Source organism: Saccopteryx bilineata, chromosome 3, assembly GCF_036850765.1.
Source record: "Saccopteryx bilineata isolate mSacBil1 chromosome 3, mSacBil1_pri_phased_curated, whole genome shotgun sequence".
NCBI classification, from domain to species: Eukaryota; Metazoa; Chordata; class Mammalia; order Chiroptera; family Emballonuridae; genus Saccopteryx; species Saccopteryx bilineata.
The window spans coordinates 195,542,762-195,569,878 of record NC_089492.1 but is presented as its reverse complement, the minus strand read 5'-3'; the positions used below and the strand labels follow the sequence as shown (position 1 = coordinate 195,569,878).

Genomic DNA, 27,117 nt, shown 5'->3' with positions numbered 1-27,117 from the left:
AAATAAGTGGGTCAAAAGGCAGATCCATTTTTAATTTTTTGAGTAATCTCCATACTGTTTTCCACAGTGACTGCACCAGTCTGCATTCCCACCAGCAGTGCAGGAGGGTTCCCCTTTCTCCACATCCTCACCAGCACTTATTATGTGTTGCTTTGTTAATGAGTGCCATTCTGACTGATGTGAGATGGTATCTCATTGTGGTTTTAATTTGCATTTCTCTCATGATTAGTGATGTTGAACATCTTTTCATCTGTCTATTGGCCATCTGTATGTCCTCTTTGGAGAAGTGTCTGTTCATTGCTTTTGCCCATTTTTGATTGGATTGTTTATCTTCCTGGTGTTGAGTTTTACAAGTTCTTTATAAATTTTGGTTATTAACCCCTTATCAGACGTATTGGTGATTATGTTCTCCCATTGTGTGGTTTCTCTTTTTATTCTATTCATATTGTCTTTAGCTGTGCAAAAGCTTTTTAGTTTGATATAGTCCCATTTGTTCATCCTGTCCCTTATTTAACTTGCCCATGGAGATAAATCAGCAAATATATTGCTGCGAGAGATGTCGGAGAGCTTACTGCCTATGTTTTCTTCCAAGATAATTATGGTTTTATGACTTATATTTAATTCTTTTATCCATTTTGAATATATTTTTGTGTATGGTGTAAGTTGATGGTCTAGTTGTATTTTTTTTGCAAGTACTTGTCCAGTTTTCCCAGCACCATTTGTTAAAGAGACTGTCTTTACTCCATTGTATCTTCTTACATTGATCTGCATGCCTGTTCTTATGCCAGTACCAAGCTGTTTAGAGTACAATGGCCTGGTAGTATAACTTGATATCAGGAAGTGTGATATCACCCACTTTATTCTTCTTTTTCAAGATTGTTGAGGCTATTCATGTTCTTTTTTGGTTCCATATAAATTTTTGGAATATTTGTTCTATATCTTTGAAGTATGTCATTGGTATTTTAATCAGTATTGCTTTGAATTTATAGATTGCTTTGGGTAATGTAGACATTTCAATGATGTTTATTTTTCCTATCCATGAACATGGTATATGCTTCCACTTCTTTGTATCTTCCTTGGTTTCTTTTATCAATGTTTTATAATTTTCCGAGTACAAGTCTTTAACCTCCTTGGTTAAATTTACTCCTACATACTTTATTTTTTTTTGTTGCTATAATGAAGGGGATTGTTTCCTTAATTTCTCTTTCTGACAGTTCATTGTTTGTGTATAAAAATACCTCTGATTTCTGTGTATTAATTTTATATTCTGACATCTTGCTGAATTCTTTTATCAGGTCCAGTAGTTTTTTGACTGTGACTTTAGGATTTTCGATGTACAGTATGATATCGTCAGCAAATAATGATAGTTTTACTTCTTCTTTTCCAATTTGGATGCTTTTTATTTTTCTTCTTGTCTGATTGCTGTGGCTAGGACTTCAAGAACTATGTTGAATAAGAGTGGTGAAAGGGGGCACCCCTGCCTTCTTCCTGATCTTAAAGGGATTGCTTTTAATTTTTGTCCATTGAGTATGATGTTGGCTATGGGTTTGTCATAGATGACCTTTATCATGTTGAGGTATGATCCCTGTATTCCCACTTTGCTGAGAGTTTTGGTCATAAATGTGTGCTGGATTTTATCAAATGCTCTTTCTGTGTCTATTGATATTATCGTGTGATTTTTCTCCTTCCTTTTATTTATGTGATGAATCACATTGATTGATTTGCAAATATTGTACCAGCCTTGCCTCCTCAGAATAAATTCCACTTGATCATGATGTATGATTTTTTTCATGTATTGCTGGATCCAGTTTGCTAATATTTCATTGAGAATTTTAGCATCTAAATTCATCAGGGATATTGGCCTGTAGTTTTCTTTCTGTGTAGTGTCTTTGCCTGGTTTTGGAATGAGGATCATGCTTGCCTCATAAAAGGAGCTTGAAAGTTTTTCTTCCTCTTGAATATTTTGAAATAACTTGAGAAGGATAAGAGTTAGTTCTTTTTTGAATATTTGGTAAAATTTGCTTGTGAAGCCATCTGGCACAGGACTTTTGTTTGTTGGGAGTTTTTTGATAACTGTTTCAATCTCATTTGTTGAAATCAGTCTGTTTAGGTTTTCTGATTCTTCCAGATCGATTTTTGGAAGATTATATGTTTCAAGGAATTTGTCCAGTTCACCTAGGTTGTCTAATTTTTTAGCATTCAGTTCTTTATAGTATTTTCTTACAATCCTTTGTATTCCTGCTATGTTAATTGTTACTTCTCCACTCTCATTTCAAATTTTATTTATTTGAGTCCTCTTTTTTTTTTAGTGAGTCTAGTTAAAGGTTTATCAATCTTATTTACCTTTTCAAAGAACCAGCTCTTGGTTTCATTGATCTTTTGTATTGTTTTTTAGCCTCTATGTCATTTATTTCCACTCTTATCTTTTATTATTCCCTTCATTCTACTTCCTCTGGGCTTTATATATTGTTCTTTTTCTAGTTCTTTTAGACGCAGGGTTAAGTTGTTTGCTTGAGCTTTTTCTTGCTTCTTAAGGTATGCCTGCAATGCTACTAACTTCCCTCTCGGGACTGCTTTTGCTGTGTCCTATAAATTTTGAGTTGTTGTATGTTCATTTTCATTTGTTTCAAGGAAATTTTTTTATTTCTTCTTTGATCTCATTGTTAACCCATTTGTTATTTAATAACATGCTGTTTAGTCTCCAAGTGTTTGAATGTTTTTCACTTTTTCTATTGTAGTTGATTTCTAGTTTCATGCCATTGTGATGAGAGAAGATGCTTGATACGATTTCAGTCTTCTTAAATTTACTGGACTCAATTTGTGTCCTAACATGTGGTCTATCCTAGAGCACTTGAAAAGAATATATATTCTGCTGCTTTAGGGTGAAAGGTTCTGAAGATATCTATTAAATCCAATTGATCTAGTGTGTCCTTTAAGGCCGCCGTTTCTTTGTTAATTTTCTTTCTTGAGGATCTATCCATTGATGTTAGTGGGGTATTAAAATCCCCTACAATTATAGTATTGCTGTTGATCTTGTCCTTTATGTCCATCAAAATCTATTTTATATATTTAGGTGCTTCTATATTAGGCGCATAGGTATTTATATCTTGCTGTTGGATTACCCCCTTTATCATTATGCAGTGATCTTCTTTTTCCCTTACTATAGCCTTTGTTTTAAAGTCTGTTTTGTCTAATATAAGTATTGCTACCCCAGCTTTTTCTTCATTTCCATTTGCATGGAATATTTTTTTCCATTTATTCACTTTCAGTCTATGTGTATCTTTTGTTTTGAGGTGGGTCTCTTATAGACAGCATATGTATGGGTCCTGTTTTCTTACCCATGAAGCTACTCTATGTCTCTTGATTGGAGCATTTAATCTATTAACATTTAAGGTTATTATTGATATGTAGTTATTAATTGCCATTTTATTCTTTAAATCTACATTCCTCTTTTTTTTTTTTTTATAACAAGATTTTTTTTTTTTTAAATAAATTTTTATTAATGGTAATGGGATGACATTAATAAATCAGGGTACATATATTCAAAGAAAACATGTCTAGGTTATTTTGTCATCAAATTATGTTGCAAACCCCTCGCCCAAAGTCAGATTGTCCTCCGTCACCCTCTATCTAGTTCTCTGTGCCCCTCCCCCTCCCCCTAACTCTCTCCCTCCCTCCCTCCCATGTCCTCCCTCCCCCCCCACCCTTGGTAACCACCACACTCTTGTCCATGTCTCTTAGTCTCATTTTTATGTTCCACCAACGTATGGAATCATGTAGTTCTTGTTTTTTTTCTGATTTGCTTATTTCACTCCTTATAATGTTATCAAGATCCCACCATTTTGCTGTAAATGATCTGATGTCATCATTTCTTATGGCTGAGTAGTATTCCATAGTGTATATGTGCCACATCTTCTTTATCCAGTCTTCTATTGAAGGGCTTTTTGGTTGTTTCCATGTCTTGGCCACTGTGAACAGTGCTGCAATGAACATGGGGCTACATGTGTCTTCACGTATCAATGTTTCTGAGGTTTTGGGGTATATACCCAGTAGAGGGATTGCTGGGTCATAAGGTAGTTCTATTTGCAGTTTTTTGAGGAACCACCATACTTTCCTCCATAATGGTTGTACTACTTTACAGTCCCACCAACAGTGAATGAGGGTTCCTTTTTCTCCACAGCCTCTCCAACATTTGCTATTACCCGTCTTGTTGATAATAGCTAATCTAACAGGAGTGAGGTGGTATCTCATTGTAGTTTTGATTTGCATTTCTCTAATAACTAATGAAGCTGAGCATCTTTTCATATATCTGTTGGCCATTTGTATCTCTTCCTGGGAGAAGTGTCTGTTCATGTCCTCTTCCCATTTTTTTATTGGATTGTTTGTTTGTTTGTTGTTGAGTTTTATGAGTTCTTTGTAAATTTTGGATATTAGGCCCTTATCTGAGCTGTCGTTTGAAAATATCAATTCCCATATAGTTGGCTGTCTGTTTATTTTGATATCAGTTTCTCTTGCTGAGCAAAAACTTTTAATTCTGATGTAGTCCCATTCATTTATCTTTGCCTTCACTTCTCTTGCCATTGGAGTCAAGTTCATAAAATGTTCTTTAAAACCCAGGTCCATGATTTTAGTACCTATGTCTTCTTCTATGTACTTTATTGTTTCAGGTCTTATATTTAGGTCTTTGATCCATTTTGAATTAATTTTAGTACACGGGGACAGGCTGTAGTCGAGTTTCATTCTTTTGCATGTGGCTTTCCAGTTTTCCCAACACCATTTGTTGAAGAGGCTTTCTTTTCTCCATTGTGTGTTGTTGGCCCCTTTATCAAAGATTATTTGACCGTATATATGTGGTTTTATTTCTGGGCTTTCTATTCTGTTCCATTGGTCTGAGTGTCTATTTTTCTGCCAATACCATGCTGTTTTGATTATCGTGGCCCTATAATATAGTTTAAAGTCAGGTATTGTAATGCCCCCAGCTTCATTCTTTTTCCTTAGGATTGTTTTGGCTATTCGGGGTTTTTTATAGTTCCATATAAATCTGATGATTTTTTGTTCCATCTCTTTAAAAAATCTCATAGGGATTTTGATGGGAATTGCATTAAATTTGTATATTGCTTTGGGTAATATGGGCATTTTGATTATATTTATTCTTCCTATCCAAGAACAAGGAATATTTTTCCATCTCATTGTATCTTTTTCGATTTCCCTTAACAATGCTTTGTAATTTTCATTATATAGGTCCTTTACGTTCTTACTTATGTTTATTCCTAGGTATTTTATTTTTTTTGTTGCAATCGTGAAGGGGATTATTTTTTTGAGTTCGTTTTCTAATATTTCATTGTTGGCATATAGAAAGGCTATGGACTTTTGTATGTTAATTTTGTATCCTGCGACCTTACTGTATTGGTTTATTGTTTCTAATAATCTTTTTGTGGAGTCCTTCGGGTTTTCGATGTATAGGATCATATCATCAGCAAAAAGTGATAGCTTTACTTCTTCTTTTCCGATATGGATGCCTTTTATTTCTTTGTCTTGTCTGATTGCTCTGGCCAGAACTTCTAGCACCACGTTGAATAAGAGTGGAGAGAGTGGACAACCCTGTCTTGTTCCTGATTTAAGGTAGAAAGTCCTCAGTTTTATGCCGTTTAATAGGATGTTGGCTGATGGTTTATCATATATGGCCTTTATCATGTTGAGATATTTTCCTTCTATACCCATTTTGTTGAGAGTCTTAAACATAAAATTGTGTTGTATTTTATCAAAAGCCTTTTCTGCATCTATAGATAAGATCATGTGGTTTTTGTTCTTTGTTTTGTTGATATGGTGTATTACGTTAACTGTTTTGCGTATGTTGAACCATCCTTGAGATTCTGGGATGAATCCCACTTGATCATGATGTATTATTTTTTTAATATGTTGTTGTATTCGGTTTGCCAGTATTTTGTTTAGTATTTTAGCATCTGTATTCATTAGAGATATTGGTCTGTAGTTTTCTTTCTTTGTGCCATCCTTGCCAGGTTTTGGTATGAGGGTTATGTTGGCCTCATAAAATGTGTTTGGAAGTATTGCTTCTTATTCAATTTTTTGGAAGACTTTGAGTAGAATAGGAACCAAGTCTTCTTTGAATGTTTGATAGAAGTCACTAGTATAACCGTCTGGGCCTGGACTTTTATTTTTGGGGAGATTTTTAATAGTTTTTTCTATTTCCTCCCTGCTGATTGGTCTGTTTAGGCTTTCTGCTTCTTCATGACTCAGTCTAGGAAGGTTGTATTGTTCTAGGAATTTATCCATTTCTTCTAGATTGTTGTATTTGGTGGCATATAATTTTTCATAGTATTCTACAATAATTCTTTGTATTTCTATGATGTCTGTGGTGATCTCTCCTCTTTCATTTTGGATTTTATTTATTTGAGTCCTGTGTCTTTTTTCCTTGGTGAGTCTTGCCAAGGGTTTGTCAATTTTGTTGATCTTTTCAAAGAACCAGCTCCTTGTTTTATTGATTTTTTCTATAGTTTTTCTGTTCTCTATTTCATTTATTTCTGCTCTGATTTTTATTATCTCCTTTCTTCGGCTGGTTTTGGGTTGTCTTTGTTCTTCTTTTTCTAGTTCCTTAAGGTGTGAAGTTAAGTGGTTTACTTCGGCTCTCTCTTGTTTGTTCATATAGGCCTGAAGTGATATGAACTTTCCTCTTATTACTGCTTTTGCTGCATCCCAGAGATTCTGATATGTCGTATTTTCATTTTCATTTGTCTGTATAAATCTTTTGATTTCTGCACTTATTTCTTCTTTGACCCATTCATTTTTTAGAAGTATGTTGTTTAGTTTCCACATTTTTGTGGGGTTTTCCCCCTCTTTTTTGCAGTTGAATTCTAGTTTCGAGGCTTTATGATCAGAAAATATGCTTGGTACAATTTCAATTTTTCTAAATTTGCTGATATTGTCTTTGTGGCCCAACATATGGTCAATTCTTGAGAATGTTCCATGTACACTAGAGAAAAATGTATACTCTGTCGCTTTGGGATGAAGTGTCCTGTAGATGTCTATCATATCCAGGTGTTCTAGTATTTCGTTTAAGGCCACTATATCTTTATTGATTCTCTGTTTGGATGACCGATCTAGAGCCGTCAGCGGTGTATTGAGGTCTCCAAGTATGATTGTATTTTTGTTAGTTTTTGTTTTAAGGTCAATAAGTAGCTGTCTTATATATTTTGGTGCTCCTTGGTTTGGTGCATATATATTAAGGATTGTTATGTCTTCTTGATTCAACTTCCCCTTAATCATTATGAAATGACCATTTTTGTCTCTGAGTACTTTTTCTGTCTTGTAGTCAGCATTATTAGATATGAGTATTGCTACACCTGCTTTTTTTTGGGTGTTGTTTGCTTGGAGTATTGTTTTCCAGCCTTTCACTTTGAATTTGTTTTTATCCTTGTTGCTTAGATGTGTTTCTTGTAGGCAGCATATAGTTGGATTTTCTTTTTTAATCCATTCTGCTACTCTGTGTCTTTTTATTGGTAAGTTTAATCCATTTACATTTAGTGTAATTATTGACACTTGTGGGTTCCCTACTGCCATTTTATAAATTGCTTTCTGTTAGTTTTGTATCTAGTTTGATTCTTCTCTTTTGTTTTTCTATCATTTGTTTTTGTTTGTTTGTGTTCCATACTTCTTTCCTCTGTTGCTACCTTTTTTAAGTCAAGTGTTTTTGTGGTGGTTTTTTTAAGGGTGGTTACCATTAAGTAATGAAAAGGGTACCTACCATATTCATTGTAGTACCCTATCTTATAAGTATTTCTGCACTTCCTCATCCTTTGCTACTGTTAATCTCCATCCTCTTCCCCCTTTTTTTCCTTTGTTGTCACAGTTTGGTTTTATTGTGTTCTTGGTGGAGCTGTTACTTGTGGTGTTGTTTTCTTTTGTTCTTTGAATCTGGTTGGGAAACCCCCTTTAGTATTTCCTGGAGTGGGGGCTTTCTGTTGATAAATTCTCTCATCTTTTCTGTATTTGTGAATGTTTTTATATCTCCTTCATACTTGAAGGATAGCTTTGATGGGTATAGTATTCTTGGCTGAAAGTTCCTCTCTTTCAGGGCTTTAAATATTGGGGTCCACTCTCTTCTAGCTTGTAGAGTTTCTGCTGAGAAATCTGATGATAATCTAATAGGCCTTCCTTTATATGTTGTACTCTTCTTTTCCCTGGCTGCCTTGAGAATTTTTTCTTTGTCATTGGTTTGTGTCATCTTTATTATGATGTGCCTTGGAGTGGGTTTGTTGGGGTTAAGAAAACTTGGTGTTCTGTTTGCTTCTTGAATTTGAGGCTTTAGTTCCTTCCACAGGCTTGGGAAGTTCTCGTCTATTATTTGTTTGAGTATATTCTCCATTCCATTTTCTTTCTCTTCTCCCTCTGATATACCTATTATTCTTATGTTATTCTTTCTGATGGAGTCAGACAATTTCTGTAGGGCTTTCTCGTTTTTTATGATTTTTGAGTCTCTTTCTTCTTCTCTCTGTTGTGCCTCAAGTTGTTTGTCTTCTATTTCACTAATCCTATCTTCAATCTGGGCTGTTCTGTTAGCTAAGCTTGTTACCTCGTTTTTCAGCTCGTGAATTGAGTTTTTCATTTCTGTTTGATTTGTTTTTATAGTTTCAATTTCCTTGGTAATATATTCTTTGTGTTCATTGAGCTGTTTTCTGATCTCCCTATATTGCCTTTCTGTGTTTTCTTGTATATCTCTGAGTAGTTTTAAGATTTCTATTTTAAATTCTCTGTCATTTAGCTCCAAGGCTTCCAATATGTTAAGTCTTTTCTCCATAGATTTTTCCACATCTATTTGTGTTACCTCTCTTTCTTTTGTATCCATAATATTCGATTTCCTCTTTCTTATCGGCATCTGAGGGTGGTCTTATTGATAGCACTAATTAGAGTTAATAAAGAGTAAAAAGAAAAAAAAAAAAAGGGTAAAACACCCCACAAAAAAAAAACAGTAATAATTTATTATTTCCCCCTTTTTTTCTCTCTTCTCTTTCCCTCCTCTCCCCTCCTCAGGGAAATATCGTGCCTATAATGGAGGGCCTGATTTGGGGTGAAGAGTTCAAGGGGCAAAAAAGGGAGTAGGGACCTACTAAATGCAAAAAAAAAAAAAAAAAAAGAAGAAAATCTTAGACAAGCATAAGATGATTTACTTGTAAGTGATGGTCAACTAAGAGATATAATGAGAGGGATAAGAGGGAATCAGAAAAAAGGACCAAAAAAGAATAATAAAGAAGAAAAAATAAAATTAATAAGTAAAAATCTGTTGTATTAAGTGGAGCGAAGACTAAATACAATGGAGACCTTGGGTTGGGAGGACCCAAAATGCCACAAAAATAAACAAACAAGAGAAAAAAAAAATAAAAACAAAAGCAAAAAAGAGAAATAAAGCCAAAAAAAAGCCTTGAGTCCCAAATTAACTAATTTGTTCGTGATTGAGGATTATATGGGAGGAAAGTAAAATGAGAAAAGAAAAAACGAATAGAAAGGAAAAAATAAGAAAAAGAGAAAAACGAAGGAAGAAATAAAATAGGAGGAGAAAAAAACAAAATAAAGCAAGACAAAAAACAAAAACAAAAGAGGAGAGAGTGAGAGTTAAGTGTTTTGGAGTATAACCTTAAAGGAGGGTGAGGATGAAGAAGAAAAATAAAATGCAACACTCATGGGTAGTGTAGTTCAAGAAAGGGGAAGCATAAGATGGGCAGAGAATAGAAGGACCGAGGTGGAGGAAATAAAGGCAAAAAGATAGAAGAAACAAACAACAACAACAAAAAATTAGTGGATCAAGTTGTAAAGTCTGTGGGTTTTTCTTGATTTTGAGAGGTTAACTTCTTCCTTTTTCTTTTCTCTCCCTCTTCCTAGTCGGTGACTCTGTACGCCAGGCTCTGCCCCTGTGTCACTCTTAGGTAGGGATTTGCAGTTGATGGGATTCTATGGCAATGTCATATAATTGGCTTTAGTCTTGCTGGAAGTAAAGGCTTGTTGGCGTTTGCAGGGTCCAACGATGAGAGAGTTTGCTTTCCTGGATTCTCTCTCCTAGTCCCCCCTTTCTGAATTAGCAGCCTGGTGATCCAGCTATAAGGCTGCAACTGCTTCTGCCTGGGGAGTAAGAGGCTCAAAGAGCTGGGAAATCCCCACTCTATCCCCACTCAGTGCAAGGCTTTGGGAAAGGCTCTGAGAGTCAGGGCCTCCAGTGTAATCAGGCGGGGGTGGGAGTCAATTGTTGTCAAGGTGACTGTTCAGCGCCTATCATTTAGTTGGACCTCTCAACCCAGGCTTTCCACACTTTGTAGCCTGTTTTTGCAGGGAAGAAGAGGCACTAGTCTCTGCTTACGACTAGTGTAGTATAGACCTTATTATCTGCCAAGTCCTTCTTGTTAGCGTTTATCCCTGAATATGGAGGCTCTATCAATCAGAAGTTGCCCCCGCCCCTTTAGCGAGAGGCACTAAAAAATATCACGCCTCTTGTCTTGGATCGCTGAACTGAGAGAGATCTTATCAATTAGAACCGAGGGTGCGCAGATTTTATGGGTTAAGCTAATTTCAGTGATTGGGTCGCAGCTGTGTTTCCGAAGGTATTTTAGGCTGCCTGCGCGCGCCCCTCCCCCAACGCTTGATTGTTAGCTTGAATGGCTGGGTGAGGTGCCCCGCCCACGGAGAGAATCTCCCAAGCCTCTCCCGCTCGCCCCGCCGCTGGCGGCTGGACCGCACCAGGCGCAGGATAATGGAGCCCCCTGGGTGTGCGGGCCAGTAGGGCGCCCTGGGCGCGTGGAATGCCCAAGGCACGCGCGCGAATGGGGCGCTCCGGGCACTGGTGGCCAGTGACCCCCACTCGCAGTGTGCGGGCCGCTGGGAACGTCAGCGGTGCTCAACCGGACCGGACCGGGCGCGCGCGCCGCGGCTCGTGGCGGCTGCTCGCGGTGGCGGTTCGCGGGGGCTCGCGGCAGCTCGCGGTGGCTCGCGGTGGCGGTTCGCGGGGGCTCGCGGCGGCTCGCGGTCGGCCGCTCGCGGCGGCTTGTGGTTCCCAAGTATATGGGCTGACTCACCGCAGGCGCACTCCCTGGCGGCTTGAATGAGCGTCGCTGCGGTAGCTTCCTCCACACCCTCGTCTCTCAGATTCAAGTGATAACAGTCCTTTTGCTTTCAGTTTGTGTGGAACTCCGGAATGCTCCGAGGATAAATTTTTCTGTTTCTAGTTGATAAATTTGTTGTGATTTAGGGGAGAGCTGTCGGTCGCACTTCTCACGGCGCCATTTCCGTGACGTCACTCCTACATTCCTCTTTTTCTAGATTTTTTTTTCCCTTTGTTCTGTTTACAGCAGGCTCCTTAACATTTCTTATTGGTTTGGTTATAATGAGTTCCTTGAGTTGTTTTTTTTTTTTTTTTTTTTTTTTGTCTGGGAATCTTTTTGTTTCTCCATCAATTTTAAACGATAGACTTGCTGGATAAAGAAGTTTTGGTGAGGCTCTTGTTTTGCATTACTTTGACTATTTCCTGCCATTCCCTTCCAGCCTCTAGTGTTTCTGTTGAAAAGTCAGATGTCATCCTTATGGGGGCTTCTCTGTAGGTAATTGACTGCTTTTCTCTTTTGCAGCTTTTAGTATTCTTTCTTTATTTCAATTTTGGTATTTTAATTATGATGCATCTTGGTGTAAGCCTCTTTGGGTTCCTCTTTAGTGTGACTCTCTGTGCTTCTTGAACTTGTGTGACTTTTTCCTTTATCAACTTATGGAAGTTTTCAGCTATGATTTTTTAAATCAGGTTCTCTATCCTTTGTTCTTTCTCTTCTACTTCAGGAACCCCTATGATGTGGATGTTTTTTCTCTCCATGTTGTCACAGGGCTCTCTTAGAGTTTCCTCAGACTTTTTGAGCCTTTTTTGCTGCTCTGCTTCTGTGCTTTCGTTTATCTTTTCCTCTAAATCACTGATTCAATCCTCTGCTTCATCTATCCTGCTCTTAATTCTTTCTAGTGTAGTCTTCATTTCTGATATTGTATTTGTCATTTCTGACTGGTTCTTCCTTATGATTTCAGTGTCCTTTCTGATGCTTGCTATCTCTTTATTTAGGTGCTCATTATGTCCATTCATTGTTGCTCTAAGATTTTTGAGTATCCCTACAATCATTATTTTAAACTATGCATCTGGTAATTTGGTTACTTCCATTTCATTCAGTTCTTTTTCTGGGGATTTCTCTTGTTGATTCATTTGGACTGCATTTCTCTGTCTTCCCATTTTGTCTGTGTTTAGACTCCTCCTTTAGGTGTGCTGTTTGTGAAACCAGCTGATTCTAGGGTTGGTGTTGTCCACCTCCAGTTTCCAATTGTGTTGTTTTTAAATCTTCTTGGGTTGGCCTCAGCTGTTGTTTTTAATTTGCTGTGGGCTACTTGTCTGCTGCTACTGTTTGGGGTTTTTTTTTTGCTATTTGTGTCTGTGTTTTCTGTGCCTTAGCTGGGTCAGGTGTGAGGAGCCCGTCCTTAAAATATCATTCTGACTAGGGTTGTTAGGTCCTGAACTGATGCTCTTCATATCTGGCCGCTGAATGTGCCAGCCCTGGACCTCCCTGGCCAGAACCTGGTGCAGACCAGTGGGGTTCACTGCCTATGACTGGCCCTTAGCAATCTTCTTGGAGCTAAAGGCAATCCAGAATTTATGACTGCCTCTGCTGGGCCCAGGTGCCATTGTAAATATCTATTGCACTCCTAGACTAGCTTTTATCTACTCTTGGCCTAAAAGTTCAAGTTCCCCTGAGACCTGCTTTCTGCCATCACGTATTACTGGCTGCTTGTTGGGCTCAGCACAGTAATTCAGGAATTAGTAACAGTATTGGGTATGGCTTGCCCCTTAGCCTCAGCTGTAATTCTATCTAGACTTTTTTTTCCCTTTCTTTTCAGCCCTCAGAAGGGTGTGGCCACAGGCATCCAGTGAGTGTGGCCTCTGTGTTCCCAAGGTGTGGTCTGTCCGCTCGCCTGCTGCTGTGGGTGTCCGGGATGCCCCGGCCTCTGCTGCTGTGGGTGGGTCTGCACGTGCTCAGGCCACCTCAACCTCTGCTACCAAGGGAGTGCACATGCTTGGGCGACCTCGACCCTCATCTCCGCAGGCGTGGCGGGGGGGGGCAGTGTAGCTCAGATTTCAGCACTCAAAACCTGTGTCCCTGAAGCACCCCTCTTTCTAAACGACTCTTTGCTCTGACTGGAGCAGGAGATCTTTCAGTGGGTGGGGTAATTGCTTCTCTTTGCTGGTGTTGCTGCTCTCAGGAAAAATGGTCATTTTAGATTTGGGGAGTGACTTAGCACAGGGATTAGGGTATCTGTCTCCCACAGTGTCCCTGCACTGCTGAGATTACACTCTCTTCTCACAACTCTAGGCCTCTCGGCTTTCCCCTGTCCCAGAGCCCCGGGTAAGTGCCTGTGACTGAGGTTTTCTGCGTGAGCCCTTTAAGATAGAGCCTGGGTCTGCGAGTCCTGTCTCTCACAAACAGTATCCCGGCTCTTTTCTCAGCTAAATACTGTCTCTATGCCTCTTTTAGTATCTGAGGCTCTAGGTTGGGCTCCAGTCCTGGGGCTAAGGGCCCACAACTCTCTTGGCAACCCACCCCACTGTGAGAGTCCCTCCGGGCCGCCACTTGCTCCTGAGAGCAGGTTGGCCCTTTCCATGTCTCAGCTCTTCCTACCAGTCTCAGTGTGCCTTCTTCAGTGATCCTTGGTTATAGAGTCCTCTTAGTTTAGTCCAAAGTTGGTTTTTCAAGATGACTGTTCTTAAAATTAAGTTGTAATCTACTTGATTCTGGGAGGTGGGAGTTGGAACGTCCGCCTACTCCATCGCCATCTCAGTCTGTCCTGGTTTTTTCAACAGAAAAGATGTACCCTGGAAGCTGTGGATCAGCAATGTTGGGGGCTGTGTGCCTAGAGGCGGTGAAAACATCTGCATTGTCTCAGCCAACTTTTCACGGGCTGCCTCGCCCTTTTGGGCAAGGGGCGCACCTGACTGTCCAGTCCCCACATTGCGGGGACCAGGATGAGGGATGAACCCAGTACCAATATTTTTGTGTTTATTCAGCGAGAGGAGGGGAGGCAGAGAGACAGACTGCCACATGTGCCCTGACTGGGATCTACCTGGCAAGCCCACTGAGGGGTGATACTCTGCCCATCTGGGGCATCGCTCCATTGCTCAACAACCAAGCTCTTCTTAGCACCTGAGGTGGAGACCTTGGAGCTATCCTCAGGACCCAGGGCCAACTGAGAGGGGGGGGGTGGGGGTGGAGAATCAGATGGGTGCTTCTCCTGTGTGCCCTGACCAGGAATCAAACCTAGGATATCCACATGCCAGGCCAATGCTGTACTACTGAGCCAACTGGCCAGGGCCAATAACATGTAGTTTCTTAATCGGCTGGGTCCATAGGTGTGTTTTGTTTGTGTAAAGTCATCAGACTCTTATGATATATGCATTTTCCTGTATGTATATTATGCTCCAGTAAAAACAAGATTATTTGTATATCAGATGGCAATACATTCTTATGGAGAAAATTAAATATGGAAGCGGACAGGGAGTTAGAGTAGATAAGGGCAGAAAAGAGAATGTTGCTTTTGTAAATATAGTGTCTTGCTGAGAAGAGCTAAGAGGATATGCCTGGGCAAACAGGAGCTTTTCTGGGAGAAAAAATGCTGAGGGTAAAGACACAAGAGCACCACGCAGGGTGCAGAATGATGAGGAGGGCAGTGGTAGTAGGAGATGAGGTCAGAATGTTTAGGAGCAGCCAGATCCAGATCACATAGGTCATTGAAAGAATTGTGGTGGCTTTTTTTTTTTACAGGGACAGAGAGAGAGTCAGAGAGAGGGATAGACAGGGACAGACAGACAGGAACGGAGAGAGATGAGAAGCATCAATCATCAGTTTTTCATTGCGACACCTTAGTTGTTCATTGATTGCTTTCTCATATGTGCCTTGACCGTGGGCCTTCAGCAGACCAAGTAATCCCTTGCTCGAGCCAGTGACCTTGGGTCCAAGCTGGTAAGCTTTTGCTCAAATCAGATGAGCCCGCACTCAAGCTGGCGACCTCGGGGTCTGGAACCTGGATCCTCCCTTCTATGCTCTATCCACTGCGCCACTGCCTGGTCAGGCTGTAATGGCTTTTTTTTTTAACCCCTTCATTTTTGAATTTATTGTGTTGATGTGGTTTCAAGTGTTCCACTAATACAACACTATCTGCACACCACATTGTGCCCCCACCTTGCCAATGCAAGGTCTCCCTCCAGCCTCATTTCTTCCCCTTCCTCTCCCTTCCTCCTACCTGTACTCTACCCACTTTCCCTCTGACTATTGCTACCCTGTTGTCTGTATCTATGTGTTATGTATATATAATTTGGCTAATCCCTTCACCTTTGATCTCATCCCCTCTTCCCTCTTCCCCCTTCCCTCTGACAGCTCTCCTTCTGTTTCCTGTGACCCTGACTCTGTTTCTATTTTGTCCCTGAAAAAAAATCTTCTAGTGGAGTAGAGAGGCTGGGGCTAATACTCTCTCCTGTGGGTGTCAGGAAAGTGGTGGATGTGGCTCCCACTCCAGAACCCCAGGTGTCCTGAATTTTTCTCAGACCTCAGTAGGGTGTGGCCACTAGGAGTCAGAGGTGTGTAGGGCCTCTGAAACCCAGAGATTTGGTCTGCCCACAGCCTGGACAGTTTCTACTGAATCTCCTGCAAGGGTGAAGCATCAGCCATACTCTCAGGAAGGTGGGAGGACTAGGTCTGGCTTCAAAGCCATACAACTGAGTCATTGTCACTCCCTGAATCTGTTTAGTCCTCTGGTCCTGGCCAAGGCTGCTTAATTCTCAGCTGGGCCCAATATCCATAGTATGGTGCCAGAGAGGTTCCCCAGAAAGGATCATAATGGCTTTTTAATCTGAGCAGATGGGGAGCCCTTACAGGGTTTTGGGAAGAGGTGTGACATGATCTGACATGTTTTCAACATGTTGTTGTGTTGAAAACAGATTCTAGAGTAGGAAGAGAAGAATCAGGGAGACCAGGTAAGAAGCTGTTCTACTAATTCTGTAGGAAATGATAGTGATTTGGATATAGTGTTTGGAGGTGGTAAGAAGTGTAGGATGTTTTCAAGTAGAGCAAACATGAGTTCCTGTGGGTGTATAAAAGAGTCAAGACTATCTCCCCTCCTCTCACCTAAAAAGAAAAAAAAATGCTTGACCAAACAGAGCAGATTCCTACTGGTACTGCATCCTCAAAACCACAACAAAGGCCCTTGCCAGCTAGCTAAGCATTAGAGTGTCAGCCTAGCATGTAAAAGTCCCAGGTTCAATTCCAAGTAAGGCTACACAGAAGAGACCATCTGCTTCTCCATCCCTCCCCTTTCTCTCTCTCTCTCTCTCTCTCTCTCTCTCTCTCTCTCTCTTCTCCTCCTGCAGCCATGGCTGAAATGGTTTGAGCAAGTTGGCCCCGAGCACTGAGGATGGCTCCATGTCCTCACTTCAGGCACTAAAATAGCTGGGTTGCTGAGCAACAGAGCAACAATTCCAGCTGGCAGAGGATCACCTAATAGGGGGATTGCCAGGTGGATCCCAATTGGACGCATGCCTCTGCCTTTGCCTCTCACTTAATAAAAATAAATAAATAAATCATAATCAAAATAGTCTTTTTCATTTTGTTTTGTATTTTATTTTCATAGGTATCGTGCTCCTGAAGTTTTATTAAGATCTTCGGTTTATAGCTCTCCTATTGATGTGTGGGCTGTTGGCAGTATAATGGCTGAACTATATACATTAAGACCACTTTTCCCAGGGACAAGTGAGGTTGATGAAATCTTTAAAATTTGCCAAGTTTTAGGTACCCCCCAAAAAGTAAGTATTCTTGTCCTTAAATTATAACTGAGTTATTGATAAATTTGCCTGGCTATCTGATATTTTCATTTTCAAATAAGTTTATGATTAAATGGTTAATTTTCATATAATTCTTTTTTTATTATTATTGAGAGGTGGGGAAGCAGAGAGACAGACTCCTTCATGCACCCCAACTGGGATCTACCTGGCAAGCCCCCTACCGGGCAATGCTCTGCCCATCCAGAAACACTGCCTTGTTGCTCAGCAACTGAGCTATTTTAGCACCTGAGGCAAGGTTGTGGAGCCATTCTCAGCGCCTGGGGCCAACTTGCTCAAACTACTGGAGCCATGGCTGTGGGAAAGGAAGAGAGGGTGGAAGGGAGAGGGGTGGAGAAGCAAATGGTCACTTCTCCTGTGAGCCCTGACTGGGAATTGAACCCAGGACTTCCACGTGCCAGGCTGATGCTCTTATCACTGAGCCAACCTTAACTTGGGGTTGTTGACCAACTGACAGCTACATAGACATACTTACTTAGACTCTTTCCTACTTGATCTATGAATGTCCACTGGCATCAACTCTTGACCCCAGTGTCCTCAGTCTTATTTTCTCTTATCCTTTTCTTGTTTCCTTTTTATACCTCTGCCAAGGACATTTGATTTCTTGAATACTTTTCAATTAACTATTTCATTTATCTAGGTCTCACTTTCTGGGATGTACTTGATAAGTTTAAGTATATATAATTACATTCTAATTAAATTAGTATGTGCCTTTTGGTTTAACAGTAGCTATTAAAGCTTTAAGATAATTGTCATTTCCCAGCTATGTGTAATTTTTAACATTGGATGCAATGTACAACATTTAGTGAGGATCTCTGTCATAATCAGGCTATTTATAAAGCAGGTGTCCTTATGTGTTGATAATCACCTTTGGGTATCATTATCATCATCCAAATAGTAGACAAAAGTTTAATATTTTGAAATTTAGAGAAGTGCTTTCTCATTATTTTTCTCAGTTCAATGTTCTTTCTATACTATTTGTAGCACTGAATTGTTTATATGGCCTCATATTTCATTCTCACATTTATTTATATAAATCAGCATTAATGTTTTCCATGAGAGTGATTTGTATATTATTACTATGTTTTTAAATTGATTACAGTTTTCTTCTTGCTCTCCCCCCACTTGCACTAAACAGAGTGACTGGCCAGAAGGTTACCAGCTTGCATCCTCAATGAATTTTCGTTTTCCCCAGTGTGTTCCTATAAACTTAAAAACTCTTATCCCCAATGCCAGTAATGAAGCTATTCAGCTTATGACTGAAATGTTGAATTGGGATCCAAAAAAACGACCAACAGCAAGCCAGGTAAAATGAATCTCCCTATTTTATGTTTGTTAAGTTTTGAGGATTTATAACATCTGGGTTATTTTCATTTGCACAGACAAGTCTCAACCAGGGTTTACCAAGAGAGTTAAGCCTTAAGGCAGCCAGTGTATATAATTAATTAATGTCTGGGCACCTTGGGAAATTTTAAAAATAGTCACACCAGTGATTTTATGTGTTTTGTGGTTCAAATGAACAGCTCTATGAAGTTGAGGCTGAAAGGAATAAATCTGTAAAGATAAAAACACATGCCTGTGACAGGGTAGTTAGGAAGAAACTTGTCATTATAGTTAAAAGGTATTTCTCCAGTGAGACCCAATATAGTTGACTTTGCCATGCTTTTCTTAGAGGTGGATTCTTGCTCACTCTCCCACAGAGGGCAGCACCTGACACTCATCTTCAGCTCCTTTGTGACCACAGCTGATATTATACCTCAAGTCTCATGGTCTTCAGAACACCATGGTTTTAAATTAAAAACATGGGCTTTAATTTAAAAAGGCTTACATTAAAATGTCACATTAAGATTATTATATTCTTATTATCCTCTAAATATAAATTTAGTATTAAAATTACCAAAAAATTATTTGGCTTTTTAAAAATTTAACTTGAGAAAAATGTTTTCTAAAGGTCATCAGGAAGAACAAATGGGAAAAAATAGTCAAGACAGGTTTGAACAAATATAAGTAACTGGAAGATGGTGGGAGGGGCAGACAGCTTGCCCTGTCAAATATATAGTGGTCTGTAAAGTGATTGTAACAACAACAGTGAAGGTCCTAGCATACGAATGGACAGATAGCTCAGTTTCAAAGGCTGTACGTCAGTATATGGCAAACAGGGCATCACAAATTGGAGGGCGGGGAAATGTTCAGTGAATATTATTGGAACAATTAGTTAACTCTTGGGGGTAAAGTAAGTTTATGTTTTACTTTTTACCATACTTTACAAGTAAATCAGTGATTTAAATTTTGAGAGTGGTTACTAAACTATTATGAACTAAAGAAAGTATGGGTGACTATTTGATCTCAAGGTTAGAAAAAGATGGGTATGAAAGGAACAGAAGAAAACACAAAGGGAAAACTCAGAAAACGATTATAAAAATAAATATCCTCTTATATAAAAATCTTAACATTCAAATATAATTACTTTTAATAAAAACAACAGTATACTTTCTAATGTTTCTAAAAATTTATTACTTTTGTAATAAAAACATAATAAAATTCTGTAAAATTTATCTTAAAAAATAGGCGTGAGACATGGGGGGAAAATCACATAAAAAGAAAATAAAATTACCAAAAACCTTTTAAATACTCAACCCTTGCTCACTGTCATACTGCAAATGAAAATGAAATACTGTTAGCCCTGGTCAGGTAGCTTGTTCCAACATGCCGAGGACACAGGTTCGATCCCCAGTCAGGACACATACAGGAGGTAACAAATGACAGCTTGAATAAGTGGGACAACAAATTGATGTTTCTCTCTCTTTCTCTGCCCTCCCCATTCTCCTCTCTAAAAATTACATTTAAAAAAAGAAAATGAAATACTATTTTTTTTACCTATCAAATTAGCAAAAAGATGAAAATAGTTTCAAGGCTAGTTTTCTAATACTAATGGAAAGAAGTTTTTCAACATATATAAAGAACCTTAAAAAACAATCAGAAAGTTAGGTAAAGATTTCCTTAGTTATTCCAAGCTAATTAAAAACTGTCCATTGGAAGAGTAAATCTAATTGTTTTCAAGGGAACATTTAACATATATATATCCCTAATATGGACTATTATCCCACTATTAAAAATGAAATTTTAAAAATAAAGTAACCATTTTAGAGAATTCTCAAGCTCAAGTGTAAGTGTAAGCTATATTATATGTGTAATATGATTTTATTTTAAAAATATACATTATATAACTAGAAAAAATACTGCTCAGAATAACATCCAAATGTGAGTTGGCATTAGAGATGGTTGTAATTCCTTCTTAACAACTTTCTATACATACCTGAATCTGTGCAATGATCAAATATTCCCTTAATTAACAGGAAAAACTAAATATTTTTTTTAAATTCTTTGAAGGATGGTAGCTGGTATCTGAAAGACAAAAAGTTGTTAAAGATGAAGCTTTTAAATTACAGAACATATTCATTTAATTTTTAGCTCCACCTGACCAGGTAGGTGGTGGCACATTGGATAGAATGTCAACCTGGGACGCTGAGGATCCAGGTTGAAAATCCCAAGGTCGCTAGCTTGAGCAAGGCATCATTGGGTCAGCTGGAGCTCTCTCTCCCCCTGTCAAGGCACATATGAGAAGCAATCAATGAACAAACGAAGTGATGCTTGAAGTTTCTAGCTCCAAAATATGCACCATTAATTTAGAAATATTGACATACTCTGTAATGTGACTTAATTAATTCAGAACCTGAGTGCCTTCTGTGCCTTAGGTATTGATGTATTTTTTTTTTTATTTATTCATTTTAGAGAGGAGAGAGAGAGGGAGAGAGAGAGACAGAGAGAGAGGAGAGAGAGAGACAGGGGGGAGGAGCTGGAAGCATCAACTCCCATATGTGCCCTGACCAGGCAAGCGCAGGGCCTCGAACCGGCGACCTCATCATTTCCAGGTTGAAGCTTTATCCACTGCGCCACCACAGGTCAGGCGGTATTGATGTATTTAAATTGTCTATATGTGTTACCTTCTACTTAGCAACGTCAGTATAATTAACACATATGTCTACGGCCATACCACCCTGAACGCGTCCGATCTCGTCTAATTAACAGATATGTCAGTTGTGGTAGGGGACATCTTAATGACTCTTTTCACCTGTGCCAAAACATACCTCCCTACCCTTAGCCTTTTTTCTTGTTCACTGTTTCATAACCCTACTTTTTAGTGGAAGTATAGAGAGAACTACTATAGTTAGAGAGGGGTTAAGTTATAGGATACAGAGCTGCCTCTTTCCCTTACACACCAGAGAAGTTGACTGTGGGTCAGGGTTCTTCTCACACAGGGAAGAAGGTGCAGGAAAACCGGGCCTGGCTATCTGAAAGAGGCCCATATCTCCCCACCCAAACATAAACTCAGCAGAACTGGGCACGTCCCTCCTTCATCCAGGCATCACTGGCAGTTTTGACCAGATATTCTTTGTTGTGAGGACTGTTTTGGCCGCTGTAGGGTTCCTGGCAGCATTCCTGGCAACATACCTAGATGCAGTAGTATTTCCTACTCCCCAAGTCATAACAATAAAAAATATCTCCCAAGGGACAAAATCATGACCAGCTGAGAACCACTGCTCTAGGCTACTTCACAACAGTCATCAGGGCCCCCACTCCAGTCACATGCAGTAGCAGCAACTTGGTAACTGGTCTGGTTAAAACCCAAACAGTGATCACGTCTATTAATGTGTTTATATTTTCTTCCCATAAATATCTTCTCTTTGCCAGTGTATTGATCTATTAATTAACATGTATGCATTAATAATCTTTCTTAAATTTTTTTTTATTGCTAGTAGGTATGTTGTTATACTTGGGCCAAGAGTATCCCTGAATTTGACATAACATTATAGTAAATCATTTTAAATAAACTATGTAGAAGGTTTTCCTCACTAATTTCTTAATGCCTTTGGAAAGACCCTAAACCATTATCAGTATCCAGCATTTTAGTTTGGATTGCACACTCAAATTTAGCCAATGCTTATAAGCTAGATTTTGTTTTCATAAAAAAATCTTAAAATGAATAGTTGCTTTGCCTGGATGTTAAAATTACAAGTAAGTTTTACATTCTTCCTACTAATACGTACTTTATTTCCCTTGAGAAATTTATTTCTTTATATCATTTTTTCCTGGTTATCTTTTTAAAGTCACCACATGAGAGAAACTGGGTGCTCTCTAAATCTTTTAACCTTATCTAGGCTAGTGATATATGCTTAGCCCAGTGTCAAACAGTAGTTCAGGTACAATAAATTTAGATGAAGCTATTTTCTATTTATTATTTCATTGCTTTTTATAGGCATTGAAACATCCATATTTTCAAGTTGGTCAAGTATTAGGCCCTTCCTCACATCATCTGAAATCGAAACAGTCTTTAAATAAACAAGTGCAACCGCTAGAATCAAAGCCACCTTTAATTGATCTAGAACCTAAGCCTCTGCCAGAGGTAAATGATCAGACTGCCGGACAGCCCCAGCCCAAACACAGCCACCAGCCATTGCAGCCCATCCAGCTGCCGCAGAACATGGGTGTACAGCAAGTGCCGAAGCAGCAGAGCCAACAGAAACCGCTTCAAACACCATTTCCAAGTATCATCAAAAACATGCCAGCCGTAAGTAGCCTAGTTCAATTACAACTTTGTTTCTAGGCATTCCTAAAAATATCCGGGAAGACATAAAAGATTATTCTATGTCATAGCCTCTGCTTCCCCTGTCAGGAACTTGACATGAGATAACTTAAAATTCTAAAAAGAAAAACTTGGAATAAACATAATAAAGTTTGCATGCTGGGGACTTTAACAGTTACTTGTATATGACAGAACTCAGAACTGAAATAAATCTGGGACAAAAGAGCTGATAAGGATTTTAATAGTAATTTTATACTGTTTTTAAATGTTAATAAACATTAACAGAATGTTTTAAGTGTCAGGAATAATATCAAACTTCCTCTTCCCACTTTTGTTCAGTTCAGAGAGCTTGTCAGATGCCATATATTTTATCTTCTCAGGATGTACACTATACTCTCAAATGCATTTGCACTGTGGGCGTTTTAGAACTGAAAGAGCTTAAAGAACACTGTCTAATTGCTTATCCAGCCCTGCTGTCCTGACATGTCACCAGTACAGCGAACATATTCTATTACTGCTCACAAAAATTAGGGGACCAGGGAACGTGCAGATACTCCAGTACTTTCAGCCTTTTGTATAGTGCACTTTCACCAATGAAATAAAAGTTAGTTTTGCATCTCATTTGCATAATCAAACAACTTTCTTTGACTTCTTTGCTTTTCTGATGTTCTTGTTTAATAAAAAAAAATTAAATGCTGCTTTTTCTTATCACTTCATATTCATTTTGAAATATCCCCTAATGTTTGTGAGCAGTATATTTCACATATTATTAATCACTTGTTTCTTGTGTGTATTGTCTATTATTTGGCCCTTCCTACTAGAATGTAAACTACATGAAGTCAAGGATATTTGTCTGTTGTGTTTATCAGTATACACCCAGAACCCAGAATGGGGCCTGGCACATGGTACATGCTCAACAAATATCTCAAATACTGGATGAGTAACTGTCCACACTATTTTTGAACAATCTCTAGGGTCTTGAGGAATCCACACTTTCTGACTATTAGAAGCTTCTTTTTTATACTGCGCTAAAATCTGGTCTTCTGTAGCTTTTTTTTTCTCTTTTTTTTCTTTTTTTTTTTTTTTGTATTTTTCTGAAGCTGGAAATGGGGAGAGACAGTCAGACAGACTCCTGCATGCACCCCACCGGGATCCACCTGGCACGCCCACCAGGGGGCGATGCTCTGCCCCTCTGGGGAGGGGGGGCGCTCTGTTGCGACCAGAGCCACTCCAGCACCTGGGGCAGAGGCCAAGGAGCCATCCCCAGCGCCCGGGCCATCTCTGCTCCAATGGAGCCTCGCTGCAGGAGGGGAAAAGAGAGACAGAGAGGAAGGAGAGGGGGAGGGGCGGAGAAGCAGATGGGCGCTTCTCCTGTGTGCCCTGGCTGGGAATCGAACCCGGGACTTCTGCACGCCAGGCCGACGCTCTACCACTGAGCCAACCGGCCAGGGCCTTCTGTAGCTTTTAACAAAAGTTATTTGCTAGTCTGACTGACTAGGCAGGGCACAATGAATAGAACGTCAGACTGGGATGCGGACGACTCAGGTTCAAAACCCTGAGGTTGCCGGCTAGAGCACAGGGTCACTAGCTTGAGTGTGGGATCGTAGACGTGACCCCATGGTCGCTGGCTTGAGCCCAAAGGTCGCTGGCTTGAAGCCCAAGGTTGCTGGTTTGAGCCCAGGGTCGCTGGCTTGAGCAAGGGGTCACTTGCTCTGCTGCAGCCACCCGGTCAAGGCACACATGAGAAAGCAATCAATGAACAACTAAGGAGCTGCAATGAAGAATTGATGCATCTCATCTCTCTCCCTTCCTGTTTATCCCTAACAGTCCCTCTCTGTTTCCCTCTGTCTCTGTCACCAAAATAAATAAATAAATAAATAAATAAATAAATAAATAAATAAAATAAAAGTCAATCACTATTCTAGAAAGGCAGCTTTTCAGATATTTGAAAATAGCCCTTTGTATCATCTGCCCTTTTCTCTAGGGGAACATCCTCCGTTTCCTCATGTGCCCCACATGTGACATTGTTTACCGGTGACCAAGCGACCCTTGGTTCCTGTGTAGGAAGGAACCATTGGGTCCTCTCACCATCCTGCTTCCCACTTAGAATGAGGCTGCCAGATCTAGAGGCAGACAGCAGGCAGGGAGTGAAAAATAGGATGAATCACCTCCCACATTCCAGAACCATTTCACTTGTGCCACCGAGGATTGTTTCTGTTTCTGTTTTTATTTTTATTTTTATTGGAAGGCACATCAAATGTTGACTTATACTGAGAGGGAAGGAAAGGAAGTTGGTATTTGTTGAGTAGTGACTACATGCCATGCACTTTGCCAGGCCCCCAGTATGCATTTGCTAAGTTAAAGTAGCTGATAACCTAGCTCTAAATTTTTAGATAGCTAATAAGTTCCAGAGTTGGGATTGAGCATTTTGTCAAAATGCCTAAGTCTGTTTTACACAAATTCCTCTGCTAAATCCCCTATTATGTACCTTTGTTTGTGTATTTAATCTCTAGGATTCAAAATATTGCAAGACCTACTTTTATCTCTCAAATTTCTAATAAGTATTTTTAAAACTAATTTCATCTTCTGAGTTTAGTCCTCTGCCAGCTTGTCACCAGCTATGGATTCATTTAGTTGTTCATTTGTCTTTTTTTCTCCGGTACCCTCATGATGAGCAATGAGCCCTTGGACAGGCCACTCAGACCTTTCTCTAGATTGACACTGCTCCATTAACCAGGGCTCTTGGTTAGATTATTGAATTAAGTACTTGTCTTGTCTGCAAGGGCTGCCATAAAAAAATATCATAGACCAGGTGGCTTAAACAACAGAATTTTATTGTCTCACAGTTCTGGAGGCTAGGAAGTTCACTATCGAGGTGCTAACCAATCTGATTCCTGGTAAGAGCCCTCTTCCCAGTTTGTAGACAGCACCTTCTTGCTTTGCCTTTACATGGCAGAGAATGAAAACAAGCTCTCCAAAGTCTCTTTACTAATACCCTTATGAGGGCCCCAAGCTCATGGCCTCATATAATACCCAATTACATCCTAAAGGCCCCATCTCCAAATACTATCACAATGGAGTATAAATTTGGGGGGACATATAAGCAACAAATAAGTTTGGGGGGCATTAACATTCAGTCCATAAAAGTACTGACCCACCTTTGTTGTCCTTTTGTTATTTTGTTGACAGCATGAAAGACCCTTTATAAAAATTACTTGTATTTGCCCCTTTCCAGTGTTCTCAGGCATACAAGACTACTTGGTGTTACTGACATTGTTTAGCGGCATATAGCATCAGCTCCCTAAAATACAATTCAACCGAAATAAGAGTCTTGGACTTAGCTAAGCATAACTTTTGATTAACTCTACTCATCTGGGGCTTTAAATTTTTTTATTCTCCTTAGTCTGGAGCTCATGGTCCCTGAAAAAACAACAACAGTGTAATAGAATTTGGCAAATAACACTTCCTGTCATCATCAATGTGACCTCACCAGCTTCAAGCACAGCCCTTCGTTAAGCATCTTCTTGCTCTCAACACAGCTGTCTTTGATGACCTGGCTTCTAAATTTCCTTTTATTGCCTTTTGGGTTTTTCAATTTACATGTCTCAAAACCACCCCATGTAAATTTGAATAAAACCAACTCATAATCTTCCAGGTCTTTTTCCTCATTCTTATTTTTATTAAAAGAACCATTCTGAGATGATTGGGTTCAAACTTTTAATGTCCTGGCCTTTCTCTGTGTCCACTAGAATTACATGTATAACTTACGACAGAAACCTGACCGCTGTGGCTTAAATAATAGGGTTGTTTTTTTGTCTCATAAGAAGTCGGGTGATGGGCAAGGCAGGGCTGACTCTACTTGTGAAATGAACCAGACTGTTTCTGTCTGCCTGCTCTAACACCCTTTGCAGCAAGCAGCTTTTATTCCTGTGCACATAAGGTGATCACTGCTTCTGTGGGATTGCATCTGCCTTCTAGAAGGGGAAGAGTAAAAGACACTGGCACATGCAAGCAAGGTCTAAAAATATGTCTCCTGCAAGTCCCTGCCAAGAGATTTATACTTACGACTCCCTAGCTAGATCATGCCACATGGCTACATGTAGCTGAAAGGAGGCTGGGATTCTGGAATTGTAACTGGGCGTATTGCTGCACCAAACAAAATATTACTAGGAAGAAAGGAAGAATGGCTAGCAGGTGGGCAACTAGCAGAGTCTGCCATGCTCTTCTTTGACTTCTGTTCAGATAAACAAAGTCCAAAAAGGCCTCCTATTTGAAGCCTGACCTTTCCAGCACACTGCCTCTGTCATCACTTTTTTCTTTTGTAGCTCAAACACGTTCCTTGTTCTTCATTGCCCATAAAATAGCTGTAGTTTCTTAGACAGACACTGAAGGCCCTACATGATGTAGCTTCAGTCTGTCTTTGCAACGTTGTCCTCCACAGCTTCAGCACAAACCACCTGCTTCTCCTGTAAACTTAGTCTGTCCTTTTCTCCTGGAGCAGACTGGCACTTTCCTATTAAAAAGCCACATCTCTCTCCCTTCCTGTCTGTCTGGCCCTGTC

At 39.7% G+C, this 27,117-nt stretch overlaps 1 protein-coding gene across 12 annotated transcripts in view; it reads left to right on the top strand.

The window, feature by feature from the left end:
* Window positions 1–27,117, top strand: part of MAK (male germ cell associated kinase) — a 65,147-nt gene that overhangs the window by 17,169 nt on the left and 20,861 nt on the right. For all 12 annotated transcript variants that reach the window (XR_010730408.1, XR_010730407.1, XM_066268492.1 and 9 more), the window contains exons 7-9: window positions 16,705–16,876; window positions 18,051–18,218; window positions 22,230–22,541. Coding sequence is in view for 10 of the 12 variants with exons in the window: in XM_066268492.1 (XP_066124589.1) it covers window positions 16,705–16,876; window positions 18,051–18,218; window positions 22,230–22,541 (652 nt within the window). In the remaining 2 variants the exon portion in view is untranslated. The remainder of the gene's footprint in view (window positions 1–16,704; window positions 16,877–18,050; window positions 18,219–22,229; window positions 22,542–27,117) is intronic.